Source organism: Onychostruthus taczanowskii, unplaced genomic scaffold, assembly GCF_017590055.1.
Source record: "Onychostruthus taczanowskii isolate IOZ18803 unplaced genomic scaffold, ASM1759005v1 scaffold112, whole genome shotgun sequence".
Lineage (NCBI taxonomy): Eukaryota > Metazoa > Chordata > Aves > Passeriformes > Passeridae > Onychostruthus > Onychostruthus taczanowskii.
In genome coordinates, this window is record NW_024497852.1 from 181560 (window position 1) to 198989 (window position 17430).

The 17430-nt window shown below is 51.3% G+C and overlaps 2 protein-coding genes across 3 annotated transcripts in view; both read left to right on the plus strand.

The window, feature by feature from the left end:
• Positions 1–2931: 2931 nt before the first annotated feature.
• Positions 2932–6075, plus strand: LOC121346954 (serine/arginine-rich splicing factor 4-like). Its single transcript, XM_041425158.1, has 3 exons — positions 2932–2953; positions 4956–5033; positions 5213–6075. The coding sequence occupies exons 1-3, from the start codon at positions 2932–2934 to the stop codon at positions 6073–6075; spliced, it is 963 nt and encodes a 320-aa protein (XP_041281092.1).
• Position 6076: 1 nt separating this feature from the next.
• Positions 6077–17430, plus strand: part of HOMER3 (homer scaffold protein 3) — a 24705-nt gene continuing 13351 nt past the window's right edge. The window contains exons 1-3 of one of the 2 annotated variants that reach the window (XM_041426070.1): positions 6106–6194; positions 14119–14256; positions 17070–17226. In XM_041426070.1, coding sequence (XP_041282004.1) covers positions 14243–14256; positions 17070–17226 — 171 coding nt within the window. In that variant the 5' untranslated portion in view covers positions 6106–6194; positions 14119–14242. Of the gene's footprint in view, positions 6195–14118; positions 14257–17069; positions 17227–17430 lie in introns of both variants that reach the window. The other variant, XM_041426078.1, reaches the window with a different exon arrangement.

The window sequence follows — 17430 nt, forward strand, 5'->3', positions numbered from 1 at the left end:
TATGCATTTTTATTTTAATTAAATCCAATTTTTTTTGCTGGAATTTGGAATTCCTCTGGGTGCAGAGCAGGATTTTGGGGTCAAAATCCATTTTTGGGATGGGATTCCTCACCAAAAACTGGAATTAATTCTTTCCCAAAAAATCAATATACAACTTTTTTTTTTTTTTTTTTTTTCTTGACCTCCCACTCCAAACTTTTATTTTGCCCAAACAAAGCCTGGCCTCAAAAATCCAAATATTCTCCTTTTGGCTTCTTCCTACCCTAATTAAAGCAAAATTAAAATTTAATTTTCATTTTTAATCCTGCATATCTCACAGCTGAGTGGCCAAGCACAACCTGAGGTGGGTTTGAGCAATAAAACACCTGAAAAATCAGAGTAAAACACCTGAAAAATCAGAGTAAAACACCTGAAAAATCAGAATAAAACACCTGAAAAATCAGAGTAAAACACCTGAAAAATCAGAGTAAAACACCTGAAAAATCAGAGTAAAACACCTGAAAAATCAGAATAAAACACCTGAAAAATCAGAATAAAACACCTGAAAAATCAGAATATGCTGGAACCACCATGGGGTTTTTCTGGAATAAATCCAATTTTGGGGTTTTTGGTGACCTGGGTTCAGTTTGGGGCTGGGACTGGTGGAGTTCTCTGTGCCAATAAAATTCTGGTGTTGGAATTTCGGTGTTTGGGGTTTTGGTGTTTGGGATTTTGGGATTTGGAATTTTGGGGTTTGGGATTTTGGGGTCTGGGATTTGGAATTTTGGGATTTGGGATTTTGGGCTTTGGGATTTGGAATTTTGGGCTTTGGGATTTTGGGGTCTGGGATTTGGAATTTTGGGGTTTGGGACTTTAGGGGTTGGGGTTTGGGATTTTGGTGTTTGGGATTTTGGAGCTTTGGGGTTTGGGATTTGGGATTTTTGGGGGTTGGCTTTAGGGATTTTTGGGGTTTAGGATTTTGGGGTTGGGATTTTGGTGTTGGGATTTTGGTGTTGGAATTTTGGGGTTGGGATTTTGGAGTTTTGGGCTTTGGATTTTGGTATTTGGGGTTTGGGATTTTGGTGTTTGGGATTTTGGAGCTTTGGGGTTTGGGATTTGGGATTTTTGGGGGTTGGCTTTAGGGATTTTTGGGGTTTAGGATTTTGGGGTTGGGATTTTGGTGTTGGGATTTTTGGGGTTTGGGGTTTGGGATCGGGTTTTGGGGTCATTCTCCATGGGGGATTCTGGAATGGGATTTGGGGTGTGGTATTGGGATGAGATTCCGGATTTGGGATCAGGATTGGCGTTGGGATTGGGGATTTGGTATTTGGGATCAGGATTTAGGATTTGGGAAGTGGATTTGGGGTTTGGGATCAGGACTTGGCATTGGCATCGGGGATTTGGGATTTGGGATCAGGGATTTGGGATTGGCATCGGGGATTTGGGATTGGGGATTTGGTGTTTGGGATTGGGATTTGGAATTTTGGGCTTTGGGATTTTGGGGTCTGGGATTTGGAATTTTGGGGTTTGGGATTTTGGGGTCTGGGATTTGGAATTTTGGGATTTGGGATTTTGGGCTTTGGGATTTGGAATTTTGGGCTTTGGGATTTTGGGGTCTGGGATTTGGAATTTTGGGGTTTGGGACTTTAGGGGTTGGGGTTTGGGATTTTGGTGTTTGGGATTTTGGAGCTTTGGGGTTTGGGATTTGGGATTTTTGGGGGTTGGCTTTAGGGATTTTTGGGGTTTAGGATTTTGGGGTTGGGATTTTGGTGTTGGGATTTTGGTGTTGGAATTTTGGGGTTGGGATTTTGGAGTTTTGGGCTTTGGATTTTGGTATTTGGGGTTTGGGATTTTGGTGTTTGGGATTTTGGAGCTTTGGGGTTTGGGATTTTTGGGGTTTAGGATTTTGGGGTTTGGAAGTTTGGGGTTGGGATTTTGGTGTTGGAATTTTGGTGTTGGGATTTTGGTGTTGGGATTTTGGAGTTTTGGGCTTTGGATTTTGGTGTTTGGGGTTTGGGATTTGGGGTTTGCTGTTTGGGGTTTCAGGGTTTGGGGTTTCCTGCGGTCCTGTGGGGTCAGGGAGGGTTGGGGTGGGAGGGACCTCAAATCCCATCTGGGGACACCTTGGGGACAGTCCTGGGACACTCTGGGGACACTTTCTGCCATCCCAAGTGGCTCCAGCCGTGTCCCTGTCCCTGCCTGCTGTCCCCATCCCTGTCCCCATCCTGTCCCCTGTCCCTGTCTGGGGTGGGAGGGACCTCAAATCCCATCTGGGGACACCTTGGGGACAGTCCTGGGACACTCTGGGGACACTCTGGGGACACTTTCTGCCATCCCAAGTGGCTCCAGCCGTGTCCCCATCCCTGTCCCCATCCCTGTCCCTTTCCTGTCCCCTGTCCCTCCCCAGCAATGACAGAAGCACTCCCTACAGCCCTTGTCCCTGTCCCCTCTGTCCCCATCTCTTTCCTGTCCCCATGTCCCCTGTCTCTGTCCCCCTGTCCCTCCCCAGCAGTGTCAAAGGGACTCCCTGCAGCCCCTGTCCCTTCCCTGTCCCCTCTGTCCCTGTGTCCTCTGTTCCCAATGCCAAGGAGACTCACTGCAGTCCCTGTCCCCTCTGTCCCTGTCCCCTCTGTCCCCATCCCTGTCCCCTCTGTCCCTGCCCCTTTCCTGTCCCTCTGTCCCCATCCCTGTCCCCTCTGTCCCCTCCCTGCAGCCCCATCCCCCCAAGTAGGGCAGAGCCCTCCTGCCCCGCCCCCCAGAGCTCTCATTAATTACCTGCCCCAATTAAACCGGGCTAATTGCCCGGGGAGGGGGGAGGATCTGCTGCGATCGGGGCTGGAGGAAATTCCAAATATTGCCTTGGAAATTACCAACATTTTATGTAAAACTTCTGGGGAAATTTCTTTGGAGAGGCTAAAAAAAGGGGAAAGGAGGAAAAAAAAATTGGGGGAAATGGATCTGGAACCTCCGGGCCGTGAGGAATAATTTAAAAATAATAATTGAAATCATTTAAAAATCATTTCAGTTCCCTGTAAAACCGGGATTGCAGCGGCCTCAGGGGCACAGGGAGGCTTTAATGAACTGCTTTAAACAGAAAATTGAAGGTGAATTTGGGGTATTTTTAGTGCTGAAGGATGAATTTCTGTCCTTGGGAACACAAAAGTGGCTCAGGGGCCGTTTGGGAGAGGAATTTTGAGCAGGTGTGGGGAAAAAAAGGGAATTTTGGGGATACAAGCAGCGGCTGGTGACAGATTTTGGGGTTTATTGGAGGTTTTGTGCTCTAGGAGGAGATGGGGGATCCCTGCAGGAGTTTAAATTCCAGTGGTTCACATTTAAACACTGAAATTTTAACATTTAAATACTAAAGTGCTGAAATAACACTAAACTACTAAAGCACCAAACACTGTTTCTGGTCAGCAGCAGCAGCGTTCCGCTCAGAAGTGACAAAATAACAGAGGTGACAGGAAATCTGCCAGAAAGGGAGAGCTGGTGTGTGCTTTGGGCATCCCTGGGAGGGGACAGGGACAGGGACTGGGACGGGGATGGGGACAGGGACAGGGACTGGGACAGGGACTGGGACAGGGATGGGGATGGGGACAGGGACACAGGGGACAGGGATGGGGACAGGGACAAGGGATACAGGGGACAGGGACACAGGGGACAGGGACACAGGGGACAGGGATGGGGATGGGGACAGGGATGGGGACAAGGGACAGGGACACAGGGGACAGGGACTGGGACAGGGATAGGGACAGGGACAAGGGACACAGGTAACAGGGGCACAGGGGACAGGGATTGGGACAGGGATGGGGATGGGGACAGGGACAGGGACACAGGGGACAGGGACTGGGACAGGGATGGGGACAGGGACAAGGACAGGGGACAAGGATGGGGACAAGGGACAGGGATGGGGACACAGGAGAGGGGGACAGGGACAAGGGACAGAGATGGGGATGGAGACAGGGATGGGGACGGGGACAGGGACAAGGACAGGGATGGGGATGGGGACAGGGGACAGGGATGGGGACACAGGGGACAGGGACAAGGACAGGGATGGGGACAGGGATGAGGACAGGGACAGGGATGGGACGCTGGGGGACAGAGGTGACACCTGGCACAAGGAAAACAGTGCAGGACGGGGAGGAGAGGAAAGGCTGAGTGTGGGCAGGGGGGTTTCACACCCGGGTTAGGGATGGGGACAGGGACAAGGACAGGGGACAAGGATGGGGACAAGGATGGGGACAAGGGATGGGGACAAGGGACAGGGATGGGGACACAGGAGAGAGGGATGGGGACAGGGACAAGGACAGGGGACAAGGATGGGGACAAGGGACAGGGATGGGGACAGGGACACAGGGGACAGGGACAAGGGACAGAGATGGGGATGGAGACAGGGATGGGGACGGGGACAGGGACAAGGACAGGGATGGGGATGGGGACAGGGGACAGGGATGGGGACACAGGGGACAGGGACAAGGACAGGGATGGGGACAGGGATGAGGACAGGGACAGGGATGGGACGCTGGGGGACAGAGGTGACACCTGGCACAAGGAAAACAGTGCAGGACGGGGAGGAGAGGAAAGGCTGAGTGTGGGCAGGGGGGTTTCACACCCGGGTTATCAAACTCGGGTTATCACTGGTGTTATCACATCTGGGTTATCACACCTGGGTTATCAAACCCGGGTTATCACTGGTGTTATCACACCCAGGTTATCAAACCTGGGTTATCAAACTCGGGTTATCACACCCGGGTTATCATTGGTGTTATCACATCTGGGTTATCACATCTGGGTTATCAAACTCCAGTTATCCCACCCGGGTTATCACTGGTGTTATCACATCTGGGTTATCACACCCGGGTTATCACATCTGTGTTATCACACCCGGGTTATCACTCCTGTGCTCGTGCTGCCCGGGTGGAATTCTGGATTCCAGGGGTGGGGGGTTTTGGGACACAGAGGATTTGGGGTCACAGGGGGCTCCGGGGCCCAGAGAACCCCAAGGACTGGAGGTTTTTGTGCTGCAGACGGTTCCGGGGGTCAGAGCTCTTGTGGTAGGTGGTGGCCCCGAGCCCGCTGTCCCCGGTGGCACCGAGCCCGCTGTCCCCGGGGGTCCCCAGCCCGCTGTCCCCGGGGGTCCCCAGCCCGCTGTCCCCGGGGGTCCCCAGCCCGCTGTCCCCGGTGGCCCCGAGCCCGCTGTCCCCGGGGGTCCCCAGCCCGCTGTCCCCGGCAGGTGGTGCTGCCGGCGCCGTGAATAAAGTCAGGAGAAGAAAAGCGGCCAAACGTGAGAGGGATGGGGCGGCGGGAGCGGGGAGGGACCGGGTAGGGAGCGGGGAGGGACCGGGCAGGAGCGGCAAGAACCGGGCAGGAGCGGCAGGGACCGGGCAGGGAGCGGCAGGGACCGGGCAGGACCGAGCAGGGAGCGGCAAGGACCGAGCAGGACCGGGCAGGGAGCGGCAGGACCGAGCAGGGAGCGGGCAGGACCGAGCAGGGAGCGGCAGGGACCGGGCAGGACCGGGCAGGGAGCGGCAAGGACCGGGCAGGGACCGGGCAGGACCGAGCAGGGAGCGGAAAGGACCGGACAGGAGGGGCAGGGACCGGGCCGGGAGCGGGCAACAAAGAGCTCGGTCCTCCCGGGCCGCGGGGAAGCGCTCGGTGCGGGGGGAGGAAAGGCTCGGAGAGGCACCGGCTCCATCCAGCCGCTCCCTGCCGGGCTGGGAGGGAACGAGGGAACCGGGGAGCAGCGGCGGGGAAGCGCCGGGACCGATCCCGGAGCCCCTCCCGGGGTCACTCCCGGTGCCGGTGCCGCTCCCGGTGCCGCTCCCGGCCCCCTGTCTCTCCTGGAGCCTCTCCCGCTGCCGCTCCCGTAGCCATTCCCGGTGCCGCTCCCGATCCCGGAGCCACTCCCGGTACCGATCCCGATCCCAGAGCCACTCCCGGTACCGATCCCGATCCCGGAGCCACTCCCGGTACCGATCCCGATCCCGGAGCCACTCCCGGTACCGATCCCGATCCCGGTGCCGCTCCCGGAGCCTTTCCCGGTACCGCGGAGCAGCAGCAGCAGCGCTTCAAAGTGAAATTCCGGAGGAAATTTAAAGAGCATCCGGATCCGGAGAAAGACAGAAAGAAACCGGAAGGGGAGAAGGAGGAGGAAGAGGAGGAGGAGGAGGCGGCGGCGGCTGGAGAGGCTCGGTACCGGTACCGGCGGGGATGGGGTGAGAGCCGCGGGCTGTTCTTGCTCTGCTTTTGTTCTTCACGGCGGCGGGGACAGGAATTAAAGGGTTAAATCGCTTTTTCCCCCCTCGCTTGCAGCTGGAAAGTTTCGCCTCGCCTTTTATTTTTGGGCTGGGGAAGTGGGGAATGGCGAGTTGCTACAAGTTCTTTAAATTAAATTAAATTAAATTAAATTAATTTCTGTGGAAGGGAAAGCTCCGGCGATCAGTGGAACCCAAACCGGGAGGGCTGGAGCGGGGCTGCGCCCAAAAACTTCCCCGGGACTTGAAAATTCGGGATTTTCTTGGGTTTCTTGCGGCTCTGGCTTGGGGAAAAAAGGGATCCGGGAGTTCCTGGGGCCGGGAGCCGCCGGGAGCGGCCGGGGCTTGGGCCGCGACCCCGCGGGCTGCTCCCGGGGCGGGACGGAGCGGGGGCTGCCGGGGGGCTTGGTTTCGCCTCGCCTTTTATTTTTGGGCTGGGGAAGTGGGGAATGGCGAGTTGCTACAAGTTCTTTAAATTAAATTAAATTAAATTAAATTAATTTCTGTGGAAGGGAAAGCTCCGGCGATCAGTGGAACCCAAACCGGGAGGGCTGGAGCGGGGCTGCGCCCAAAAACTTCCCCGGGACTTGAAAATTCGGGATTTTCTTGGGTTTCTTGCGGCTCTGGCTTGGGAAAAAAAGGATCCGGGAATTCCTGGGGCCGGGAGCGGCCGGGAGCGGCCGGGGCTTGGGCCGCGACCCCGCGGGCTGCTCCCGGGCCGGGACGGAGCGGGGGCTGCCGGGGGGCTTGGGGGGATTTGGGGGGATTTGGGCGGGGTTTGGGTGGCTTTTGCCGGGTTTGGGCTGACTTTGGTGGATTTTCGTGGGTTTGGATGGATTTTGGACAGATTTTGGCTGATTTTGGCGGATTTTGGCTGATTTCGGTGGGTTTTGGCTGATTTCGGCGGGGTTTGGCTGATTTCGGTGGGTTTTGGCTGATTTCGGTGGGTTTTGGCTGATTTTGGCGGGGTTTGGTTGACTTTGGTAGCTGTTGGTGGATTTTGGGTGGGTTTTGGCTGATTTCGGTGGGTTTTGGCTGATTTTGGTAGCTGTTGGTGGATTTGGGGTGGGTTTTGGTTGATTTCAGTGGATTTTGGATGGATTTTGGTGGCTTTTGGTGGCTTTTGAGCTGATTTTGGCTGGTTTTGGTGGGTTTTGGTGAATTTTGGGGCGATTTTTTCTGATTTTGGCAGGTTTTGGTTGATTTTAGCTAACTTTGGCTGACTTTGGTGGATTTTGGTGGAGTTTGTTTGATTTTTGCTGATTTCGATGGGTTTTCACTGACTGGTGGATTTTGGGTGGGTTTTGGCTGATTTCGGTGGGTTTTGGCTGATTTTGGCGCGGTTTGGCTGATTTTGGTGGGTTTTGGTGGAGTTTGTTTGATTTTTGCTGATTTCGATGGGTTTTCACTGACTGGTGGATTTTCGGTGTCTTTTGGGCTGATTTTAGCTGCTTTTGGCTGGTTTGGGTGGATTTTCGGTGTCTTTTGGGCTGGGCTTTTGAGCTGATTTTGGCTGGTTTTGGTGGGTTTTGGTGAATTTTGGGGCGATTTTTTCTGATTTTGGCAGGTTTTGGTTGATTTTAGCTAACTTTGGCTGACTTTGGTGGATTTTGGTGGAGTTTGTTTGATTTTTGCTGATTTCGATGGGTTTTCACTGACTGGTGGATTTTGGGTGGCTTTTGGGCTGATTTTGACTGCTTTTGGGTGGATTTTGGGTGGATTTTGGGCTGATTTTGGCTGGTTTGGGTGGATTTTGGGCTGGTTTTGGCTGATTTTGGCTGGTTTGGGTGGATTTTGAGTGGCTTTTGTGCTGATTTTGGCTGGTTTGGGTGGATTTTGGGCTGGTTTTGGCTGATTTTGGCTGGTTTGGGTGGATTTTCAGTGTCTTTTGGGCTGATTTTGGCTGGTTTGGGTAGATTTTGGGTGGCTTTTGGGCTGATTTTGGGCTGGTTTTGGCTGATTTTGGGCTGAATTTGGGCTGATTTTGGCTGATTTTGGCTGATTTTGGCTGCTTTTGGCGCGGGACAGGAGCCCAGGCTGGGCTTTGATCCGTTCCCAGCTCGGATCCCTTCCAGGACCCGGTGCTTTGGGAGTTTTGTGCAGTCGGGTCAGGGGAATCCTGTCAGATCGAGCAGGGTTTGGCATAAATCACATTCCTGGGGGCCTCTTGTCCTTTTTTGAAAATTTACCCTTCTCCTTTTTAAGAATTTTTCTGTTTTCCTTTTTTAAAATTTTACCCTTTCTCTTTCTTTAAATTTTCTGCTTTAAATTTTTTTTCCATTTTCCTTTTTTAAAAAAATCCTTTTTTTTTTTAATCATCCATTTTCCTTTTTAAAAAATTTCCTTTTTTAAAATTTTCCTTTTTTTTTTTTAATTTCCCACTTTCCTTTTTTAAAAATTTCCCTTTTGGAGCCGGGGCTGGGGAGGCAGGAGTGAGGAATGAGCAGTGACAGCGACGTGAGGCTGGCAGAGCCTTTGAAGCTGGCAGGGATCTGCTGATCCCATTAAATCAGGTTTAGTTTTTTTTTCCTGTCGTTCTGAAACTGCCAGACCTGCCAGGAGAGGCTTGACAAGGCCAGAACTCAGGACTAGGCTCCTCCTTATTTCATTTATTTATTTATTATTATCCTCCTTATTTCATTTATTTATTTATTATTATCCTCCTTATTTCATTTATTTATTTATTATTATCCTCCTTATTTCATTTATTTATTATTGTCCTCCTTATTTCATTTATTTATTTATTATTGTCCTCCTTATTTCATTTATTTATTTATTATTGTCCTCCTTATTTAATTTATTCATTTATTATTGTCCTCCTTATTTCATTTATTTATTTATTTATTATCATCCTCCTTATTTCATTTATTTATTTATTATCGTCCTCCTTACTTTATTTATGCATTTTCTGTGAAGGATTCCTGAGCTGCAGCCTGCTGTTTCATTTTTAAATTTTAATTGCTACATTCCATTTTAAATTTTTAAATTTTAATTCCGTCCTAGCAGTGTTCATGTCCCAGAGCAGGAGGAGGAAGGGCACGCCCAGGAGGCTCCATAATTCCAGGGAAAATCCCATTTTTTGGGGTTTTTTTGTGTGTGACCTTGCTGGTCCCTGCTCTGGTGCAGCTGCTCAGGATTCCTGCACGGGGAAATCTCCTGGGAGCGGGGCAGGAGCCAGAGCTATTCCTGGAGCTGCTCCTGCCAAGGTCACAGCCCTGCACCTGCTGCGAGGGGAAACTGCTTGGGAACCCAAACCGTGTCCCCAAAACCCCAAATCCTGCTTGGGAACCCAAACCGTGTCCCCAAAACCCCAAATCCTGCTTGGGAACCCAAACCGTGTCCCCAAAACCCCAAATCCTGCTTGGGAACCCAAACCTACTCCCCAAAACCCCAAATCCTGCTTGGGAACCCAAACCTTGTCCCCAAAACCCCAAATCCTGCTTGGGAACCCAAACCTACTCCCCAAAACTCCAAATCCTGCTTGGGAACCCAAACCTTGTCCCCAAATGCTGCTTGGGAACCCAAACCTACTCCCCAAAACCCCAAATCCTGCTTGGGAACCCAAACCTACTCCACAAAAACAAAAATAATGCTTGGGAACCCAAACCTACTCCAAAAAACCCCAAAATCCTGCTTGGGAACCCAAACCTACTCCCCAAAACCCCAAATCCATCTTTGGAACCCTAACCTTGTCCCCAAATCCTGCTTGGGAACCCAAACCTTGTCCCCAAAACCCCAAATCCATCTTTGGAACCCTAACCTTGTCCCCAAATCCTGCTTGGGAACCCAAACCTTGTCCCCAAAACCCCAAATCCATCTTTGGAACCCAAACCTTGTCCCCAAAGCCAGCTTTGGAACCCAAACCTTGTCCCCAAATCCTGCTTGGGAACCCTAACCTTGTCCCCAAATCCTGCTTGGGAACCCAAACCTTGTCCCCAAAACCCCAAATCCTGCTTGGGAACCCAAACCTTGTCCCCAAAACCCTAAATCCATCTTCCAAACTTTGTCCCCAAAGCGCTTCTGCAGTTCAGTGTCCTTGGGGAGGAATGGTGGGGTACCCTGGGCTATGGAATATCCTGGGCTGAAATGTGGAATAACCCGGGATATGGAATATCCTGGGCTATGGAATATCCTGGGCTGAAATGTGGAATAACCCGGGATATGGAATATCCTGGGCTATGGAATATCCTGGGCTGAAATGTGGAATAACCTGGGATATGGAATATCCTAGCCTGGGGTATGGAATATCCTGGGTTGAAATGTGGAATATCCTGAAATGTGGAATAACCTGGGATATGGAATATCCTGGGCTATGGAATATCCTGGGCTGAAATGTGGAATAACCTGGGATATGGAACATCCTGGGCTATGGAATATCCTGGGCTGAAATGTGGAATAACCCGGGATATGGAATATCCTGGATTATGGAATGTTCTGGGTGAAATGTGGAACATGCTGGGATATGGAATATCCTGGGCTGAAATATGGAATAACCTGGGATATGGAATATCCGGGATTATGGAATGTCCTGGGTGAAATGTGGAACATCCTGGGCTATGGAATATCCTGGGCTGAAATGTGGAATAACCTGGGATATGGAACATCCTGGGCTATGGAATATCCTGGGCTGAAATGTGGAATATCCTGGGTTGAAATATGGAATAACCTGGGCTATGGAATATCCTGGGTTGAAATGTGGAATATCCTGAAATGTGGGATATCCCGGGCTATGGAATGTCCTGGGCTGAGTTGTGGGATATTTTGGGCTATGGAATATCCTGGCTGGAACGGGATCACCCAGTCCAGCTCCAGGGATTGTCCTGCACCCCCAGAGGCTCTGCAGGGCTCGGAGTTTGGGGGGAAGGAGCTGGGTGTGACTTTTATCAACCCCCAGACAGACAGACAGCACTGACAGACCGACAGCACTGACAGACAGACAGCCAGCACTGACAGACAGCCAGCACTGACAGCAGCTCCTGGGGCTGCAGAGGGGAGATAAAGGGAGAGCAGACAGCCCAGGAGGAGGAGGAGGAGGAGGGTTGGGCTCCCAGCCCCTCTCTGTGCCCCAGTTCTGCCTTTTTGGGGTGCTGGGCTCTGCCTGGGATTGCTGGGGGGATTCTCCCTGGGATTGCTGGGGGATTCTCCCTGGGATTGCTGGGGGATCCTCCCTGGGATTGCTGGGGGATTCTCCCTGAGGATTCCTGGGGGATTCTCCCTGGGGAGGGAGAGCCTGGCTCAGCCCCAGGCTGGGCTCCCAGCTGACTCAGCATGGCCAGAGGCCAGGGCTGGGCTCATTCCTGTCTCGGGCTCATTTCTGTCTTGTACTCATTCCTGTCCTGTTCACTCTCATTTCTGTCCTGCTCTCGGCTGGGCTCCCAGCTGACTCAGCATGGCCAGAGGCCAGGGCTGGGCTCATTCCTGTCTTGTACTCATTTCTGTCTTGTACTCATTTCTGTCTTGTACTCATTTCTGTCCTGCTCACGCTCATTTCTGTCCTGTTCACACTCATTTCTGTCCTGCTCGCACTCATTCCTGTGCCACTCACTCATTCCTGTCCTGTTCACTCTCATTTCTGTCTCGGGCTCATTCCTGTCCTGTTCACTCTCATTCCTGTCTTGTACTCATTTCTGTCCTGTTCACGCTCATTTTAATCCTGCTCACACTCATTCCTGTGCCACTCACTCATTCCTCTCCTGCTCTCACTCATTCCTCTCCTGCTCACACTCATTCCTGTCCTGCTCTCATTCCTGTCCTGCTCACTCTCATTCCTGTCCTATTCTCTCTCACTTCTGTCCTGTTCTCACTCATTTTTGTCCTGTCCTGGACTAATTTCTGTCCCCCTCACTTCTGTCCTGTTCACGCTCATTTTAATCCTGCTCACACTCATTCCTGTGCCACTCACTCATTCCTGTCCTGTTCACTCTCATTTCTGTCTCGGGCTCATTCCTGTCCTGTTCACTCTCATTCCTGTCTTGTACTCATTTCTGTCCTGTTCACGCTCATTTTAATCCTGCTCACACTCATTCCTGTGCCACTCACTCATTCCTGTCCTGTTCACTCTCATTTCTGTCTCGGGCTCATTCCTGTCCTGTTCACTCTCATTCCTGTCTTGTACTCATTTCTGTCCTGTTCACGCTCATTTTAATCCTGCTCACACTCATTCCTGTGCCACTCACTCATTCCTCTCCTGCTCTCACTCATTCCTGTCCTGCTCACACTCATTCCTGTCCTGTTCACTCTCATTCCTGTCCTGCTCTCATTCCTGTCCTGCTCACTCTCATTCCTGTCCTATTCTCTCTCACTTCTGTCCTGTTCTCACTCATTTTTGTCCTGTCCTGGACTAATTTCTGTCCCCCTCACCCGGCCCTGCCCTGCAGATCCCGCTCAGGGAGAGGCCCCTGCGGGCAGAGCCCAGCCCGGGACACCTGAGGACAGTGGGGCCAGCCCAGCCCTGTGACACCCGTGGCAGGACAGCCCGTGTGACACCCGTGGCAGGACAGGACAGCCCGTGTGACACCCGTGGCAGGACAGCCCTGTGACACCCGTGACAGGACAGCCCTGTGACACCCGTGACAGGACAGGACAGCCCCTGTGACACCCGTGGCAGGGCAGGACAGCCCGTGTGACACCCGTGACAGGACAGCCTGTGTGACACCCGTGACAGGACAGGACAGCCCTGTGACACCCGTGACAGGGCAGGACAGCCCTGTGACACCGGACCCCTGTGCCCCCCCCCCAAACATCTCCCGGACCCCTGTGCCCTCCCCAAACATCTCCCGGACCCCTGTGCCCCCCCCAAGCCCCCCTGGGCCCTTCCCCTGCTCCGTGCCAGGAGGAGCCCAGGAGGAGCCCTTTGGGTCTTTGCCCAGGCAGCACCTGGGGCCAGGTGAGGAACACCTGGAGGGAGAGGTCAGAGTGAAACCATCCCTTCCTTCCCTCCCCTGCTGCTGCTGCCTCCGGGGCTCCGGGGGATTCCCAGGAAAAAAGGGGTGCTTTTAATGGATATCCACTGAATTAAGGGGTGCTTTTAATGGATATCCACTGAATTTAGGGGTGCTTTTAAAGGATATTCACTAAAAAGGGGGAGCTTTTAATGGATATTCACTAAAAGGAGGGGTGCTTTTAATAGTTATCCACTGAATTAAGGGGTGATTTAAAGGATATTCACTAAAAGAAGGGGTGCTTTTAATGGATATTCACTAAAAAAAGGGGAGCTTTTAATGGATATCTACTGAATTAAGGGGTTCTTTTAATGAAGATCCATTAAATTAAGGCGTTCTTTCATGGGATGCCCACTGAAAGAGGGGGTTCTTTTAAAGGATACCCACTAAAAGAGGGGGTTCTTTTAAAGGATATCCAGTAAAAGAAGGGGTGCTTTTAATGGATATCCACTGAATTAAAGTCTTATTTTCAAGGATATTAACTAAAAGAAGGGTTTTTTTTGAAGGATATTAAGGGGTTAATTTAAAGGCTATTCACTAAAAGAAGGGGTGCTTTTAATGGATATNNNATGGACAGGGACACAGGGATGGGATCCTGGATGGACAGGGACAGAGGGACAGGATCATGGATGGACAGGGACACAGGGACAGGACTCCAGGACAGACAGGAGCCCAGGGACAGCTGCTGTGCCCAAGGAATGATCTCCCAGGAGGGTTTTCCATCAGGCAGCAGCTCACAGGCATGGCTGGAAGCTCTGGAGCCTCCCAGGCTCCAGGGGGGGTTTGCACAGCTCACCCGAATATCTCCCACAACAGGGGGGAAAAGCCTCATTCAGTGATGAGAAATCCCTGCAAAGGAGCAGCTCTGTGAATACTGGGGGCACACAGAGCCCCTGGAGGTGCCTGGCTGTGTGGGGAATAACAGCTGGACTTTCCCTTGCCAGGGAATGAATCCCTGTGGAGGCAGCGCTGGGAAGGAGCCTCAGAGCAGCTGAGAGAGCCCTGAGAGGAGCTGCTGGAGGAGGGGACACCCCACTAACTGCACCAGCCTCCTGCCCTTACTAACAAATGTCAACAGCTCGGTAAAGTCCTGCCTTTGTTCTTTCCAAAAGCAGCCCAGGGCTCGGGGCTTTAGGGGCAGAAATATCCATTTTTTTTTCCCTGCTGTGCCAAAGCTAGGTCGTGATCCACGTGAAAACAGAGCCTGGGAAATTGGAATCTCGCTCCAAAAATGCAGGCAGAGAGGGTGTGGAGTGTGCTGGCAGGAGAAATCTGAGTCAGGGCTGGCACCCGGGAGCAGGGAGGAAATCAAATATTCCCTGCTGGGTTCTGGGCTGGCTCTGGAAAAGCACCAGGGGGGTTTGGATTGGTGGCACGGGCTGGCAGCACTCGGGATGGACAGGGATCAGCAGCAGCCGGGGTTTTGGGGGGCTCCACACAGCAGGAATGTGCCTGTGCCTTGCAGCTGCCAGCGGGGGCAAATCCCATAAAATCCCCCCGGGTTTGGGTGCTGAGCGGGGCCCTGGGTTCGGTCAGAGCCAGCCTGGAGCAGCTGGGCTGTTTTATCATGGAAAACATTCCTAAATCCCAGAAAACTTCGCTGGGTTCGGTCAGAGCCAGCCTGGAGCAGCTGGGCTGTTTTATCATGGAAAACATTCCTAAAACATTCCTAAATCCTATAAAACGTCTAAATCTGGGATTTAGGGGACTGCCAGGCTGTTACTATAACAGCTTTCCCAGGATTTTCTGGGAATTTTCTCAGAGCTTTCCCAGGATTTTCTGGGAATTTTCTCAGAGCTTTCCCAGGATTTTCTGGGAATTTTCTCAGAGCTTTCCCAGGATTTTCTGGGAATTTTCTCAGAGCTTTCCCAGGATTTGCTCCCAGGATTTTCCTGGGAGAACCAGTATTGGATTTGCAGGCATCCTCGTGGCAGGAGGGAGCGATGAATCTGACTCCGTGTCCTCAGAAGGCTAATTTATTATTTTATGAAACTATTTTATATTAAATAATACAGAAAGGAGACTTACAGAAGGCTAAAAAGATAATAATGACAACTCGTGGCTCTCTCCAGAGCCCTGACTGGCCAGAGAGTGAAAACAATTCACAGCTGAACACAAATAAACAATCACCTGTGGGTAAACAACCCCCAGCCACATCCCAGAGCTGCGAAACGCAGCAGAAGCGAATGAGATAAAATCGTTTCCCTTTTCCCCTGAGGCTTCTCAGCTTGCCAGGAGAGGAATCCCGGGCGAAGGGATTTTCCAGAGGATGCGAATGTGACAGGCAGGGCTCTGAGGGAAGGGAGGAAATTCCTGCACTTCCCCTTCCCTCACTCCGAACCGCTGAAACCCAAAATCGCCGACAATTCCGAAATGCCTGACTGCCCTCACAGGGCTCTTTGCCTTCTGTTCATTTCCCAAAATAACTCATTTGCATGAGCCCAGCCCCTCCCATCCCTGCTCTGCGTTAAAATGAGGTCATTGGCCCTTCACACGTGTGCAGTTCTCTCTAATGGGGGCAGCGGTCCCTGACTGGGTCAGTGGTCCCAGGGATGAAGTCAGGAAGGTCTTCCTCAGCTCTCTGTGACCCTCTGGCACCACCCACGCCCCTGCTTGGGCGGACTGAGAGTCCAGGGGTGGGATTTGTTCTGGTTTCAGTAAAGGTTCCTTCAATTCCTTCCTTCACGTGCTGCACTTCCTTCTGCCAACGAGCTCAAAATGCAACAGTTGGCTTCGGGTTGTTATTTCTACAGCAGAGCTTTGGAGCTTCGGGTTGTTATTTCTACAGCAGAGCTTTGGAGCTTCGGGTTGTTATTTCTACAGCAGAGCTTTGGATTTAAACGTCCAGAGATCATCTGCCTGTCACTGGTGCATCTAATGTTAGTATGAGTTGGTTCTGAGCCCCAGGTGAAATCCTAACCCTGTAAAATCATGAATCAAAGTCCTGTTATCTGACTTCAGTGTGGATTGGTTCTGAGCCTCAGCTAAAATCCCAACCCTGTAAAATCCTAACCCTATAAAATCATAACCCTATAAAATCATGATTCAAAGCCCTGTTATCTAACTTCAATATGGGTTGGTTCTGAGCCTCAGGTGAAATCTTAACCCTATAAAATCCCAACCGTATAAAATCATCATTCAAAGCCCTGTTATCTAACTTCAATATGGGTTGGTTCTGAGCCTCAGGTGAAATCTTAACCCTATAAAATCCCAACCGTATAAAATCATCATTCAAAGCCCTGTTATCTAACTTCAATATGGGTTGGTTCTGAGCCTCAGGTGAAATCTTAACCCTATAAAATCCTAACCCTATAAAATCATGGTTCCAAGCCCTGTTCTCCTGTTGGTTTATCTAATTTCAATATGAATTGGTTCTGACTCTTAGCTGAAACCTTAACCCTATAAAATCATGATTCAAAGCCCCATTATTTAATTTCAGTATGAATTGGTTCTGACCCTCAGCTGAAATTTAACCCTATAAAATCATGATTCCAAGCCCTGTTATCTAACTTCAATATGGATTGGTTCTGACCCTCAGCTGAAATTTTAACCCTAAAAAAGGCATGATTCCAAGCCCCATCATTTAATTTCAGTATGAATTGGCTCTGAGCCTCGGCTGAAATTTTAGCCCTATAAAATCATGGTTCCAAGCCCCGTTATTTAATTTCAATATGAATTGGTTCCCTCAGCTGAAATTTTAACCCTATAAAATCACCGTTCCAAGCCCCGTTATTTAATTCCAATATGAATTGGTTCCCTCAGCTGAAATTTTAGCCCTATAAAATCATGGTTCCAAGCCCCATTATTTAATTTCAGCGTGAATTGGCTCTGAGCCTCGGCTGGAATTTTAACCCTTTCAAACCACGGCTCCAAGCGCTGTTCTCCACCCCTGCAGGGAGCAGCCCATCTTCAGCACCAGGGCCCACGTGTTCCAGATCGACCCAGCCACCAAGAGGAACTGGATCCCGGCCAGCAAACACGCCCTGACCGTCTCCTACTTCTACGATGCCACCCGCAGCGTCTACAGGATCATCAGCGTGGGGGGCACCAAGGTGGGCACTGCCCAGGGCACCGCGGGGCAGCCGTGGGCCAGAAACACAGCTGTGGGCCTGGAAACACAGCTGTGCCCCTGGAAACACAGCTGTGTGCCTAAAGAAACCAGCTGTGTGCCTAAAAAATAGCTGTGACCCTAAAAAATAGCTGTGCCCCCGGGAAAACAGCTGTGTGCCCAAAAAATAGCTGTGTGTGTAGAGAAA

Coding starts and splice junctions, on each gene's coding strand:
- LOC121346954 (XM_041425158.1), top strand. CDS start 2,932: ATGGATCTGGAACCTCCGGGCC. Junction 2,954..4,955: donor GGATCTGGAACCTCCGGGCC/GTGAGGAATAAT, acceptor TTGGGGTCACAG/GGGGCTCCGGGGCCCAGAGA. Junction 5,034..5,212: donor CGGGGGTCAGAGCTCTTGTG/GTAGGTGGTGGC, acceptor TGTCCCCGGCAG/GTGGTGCTGCCGGCGCCGTG.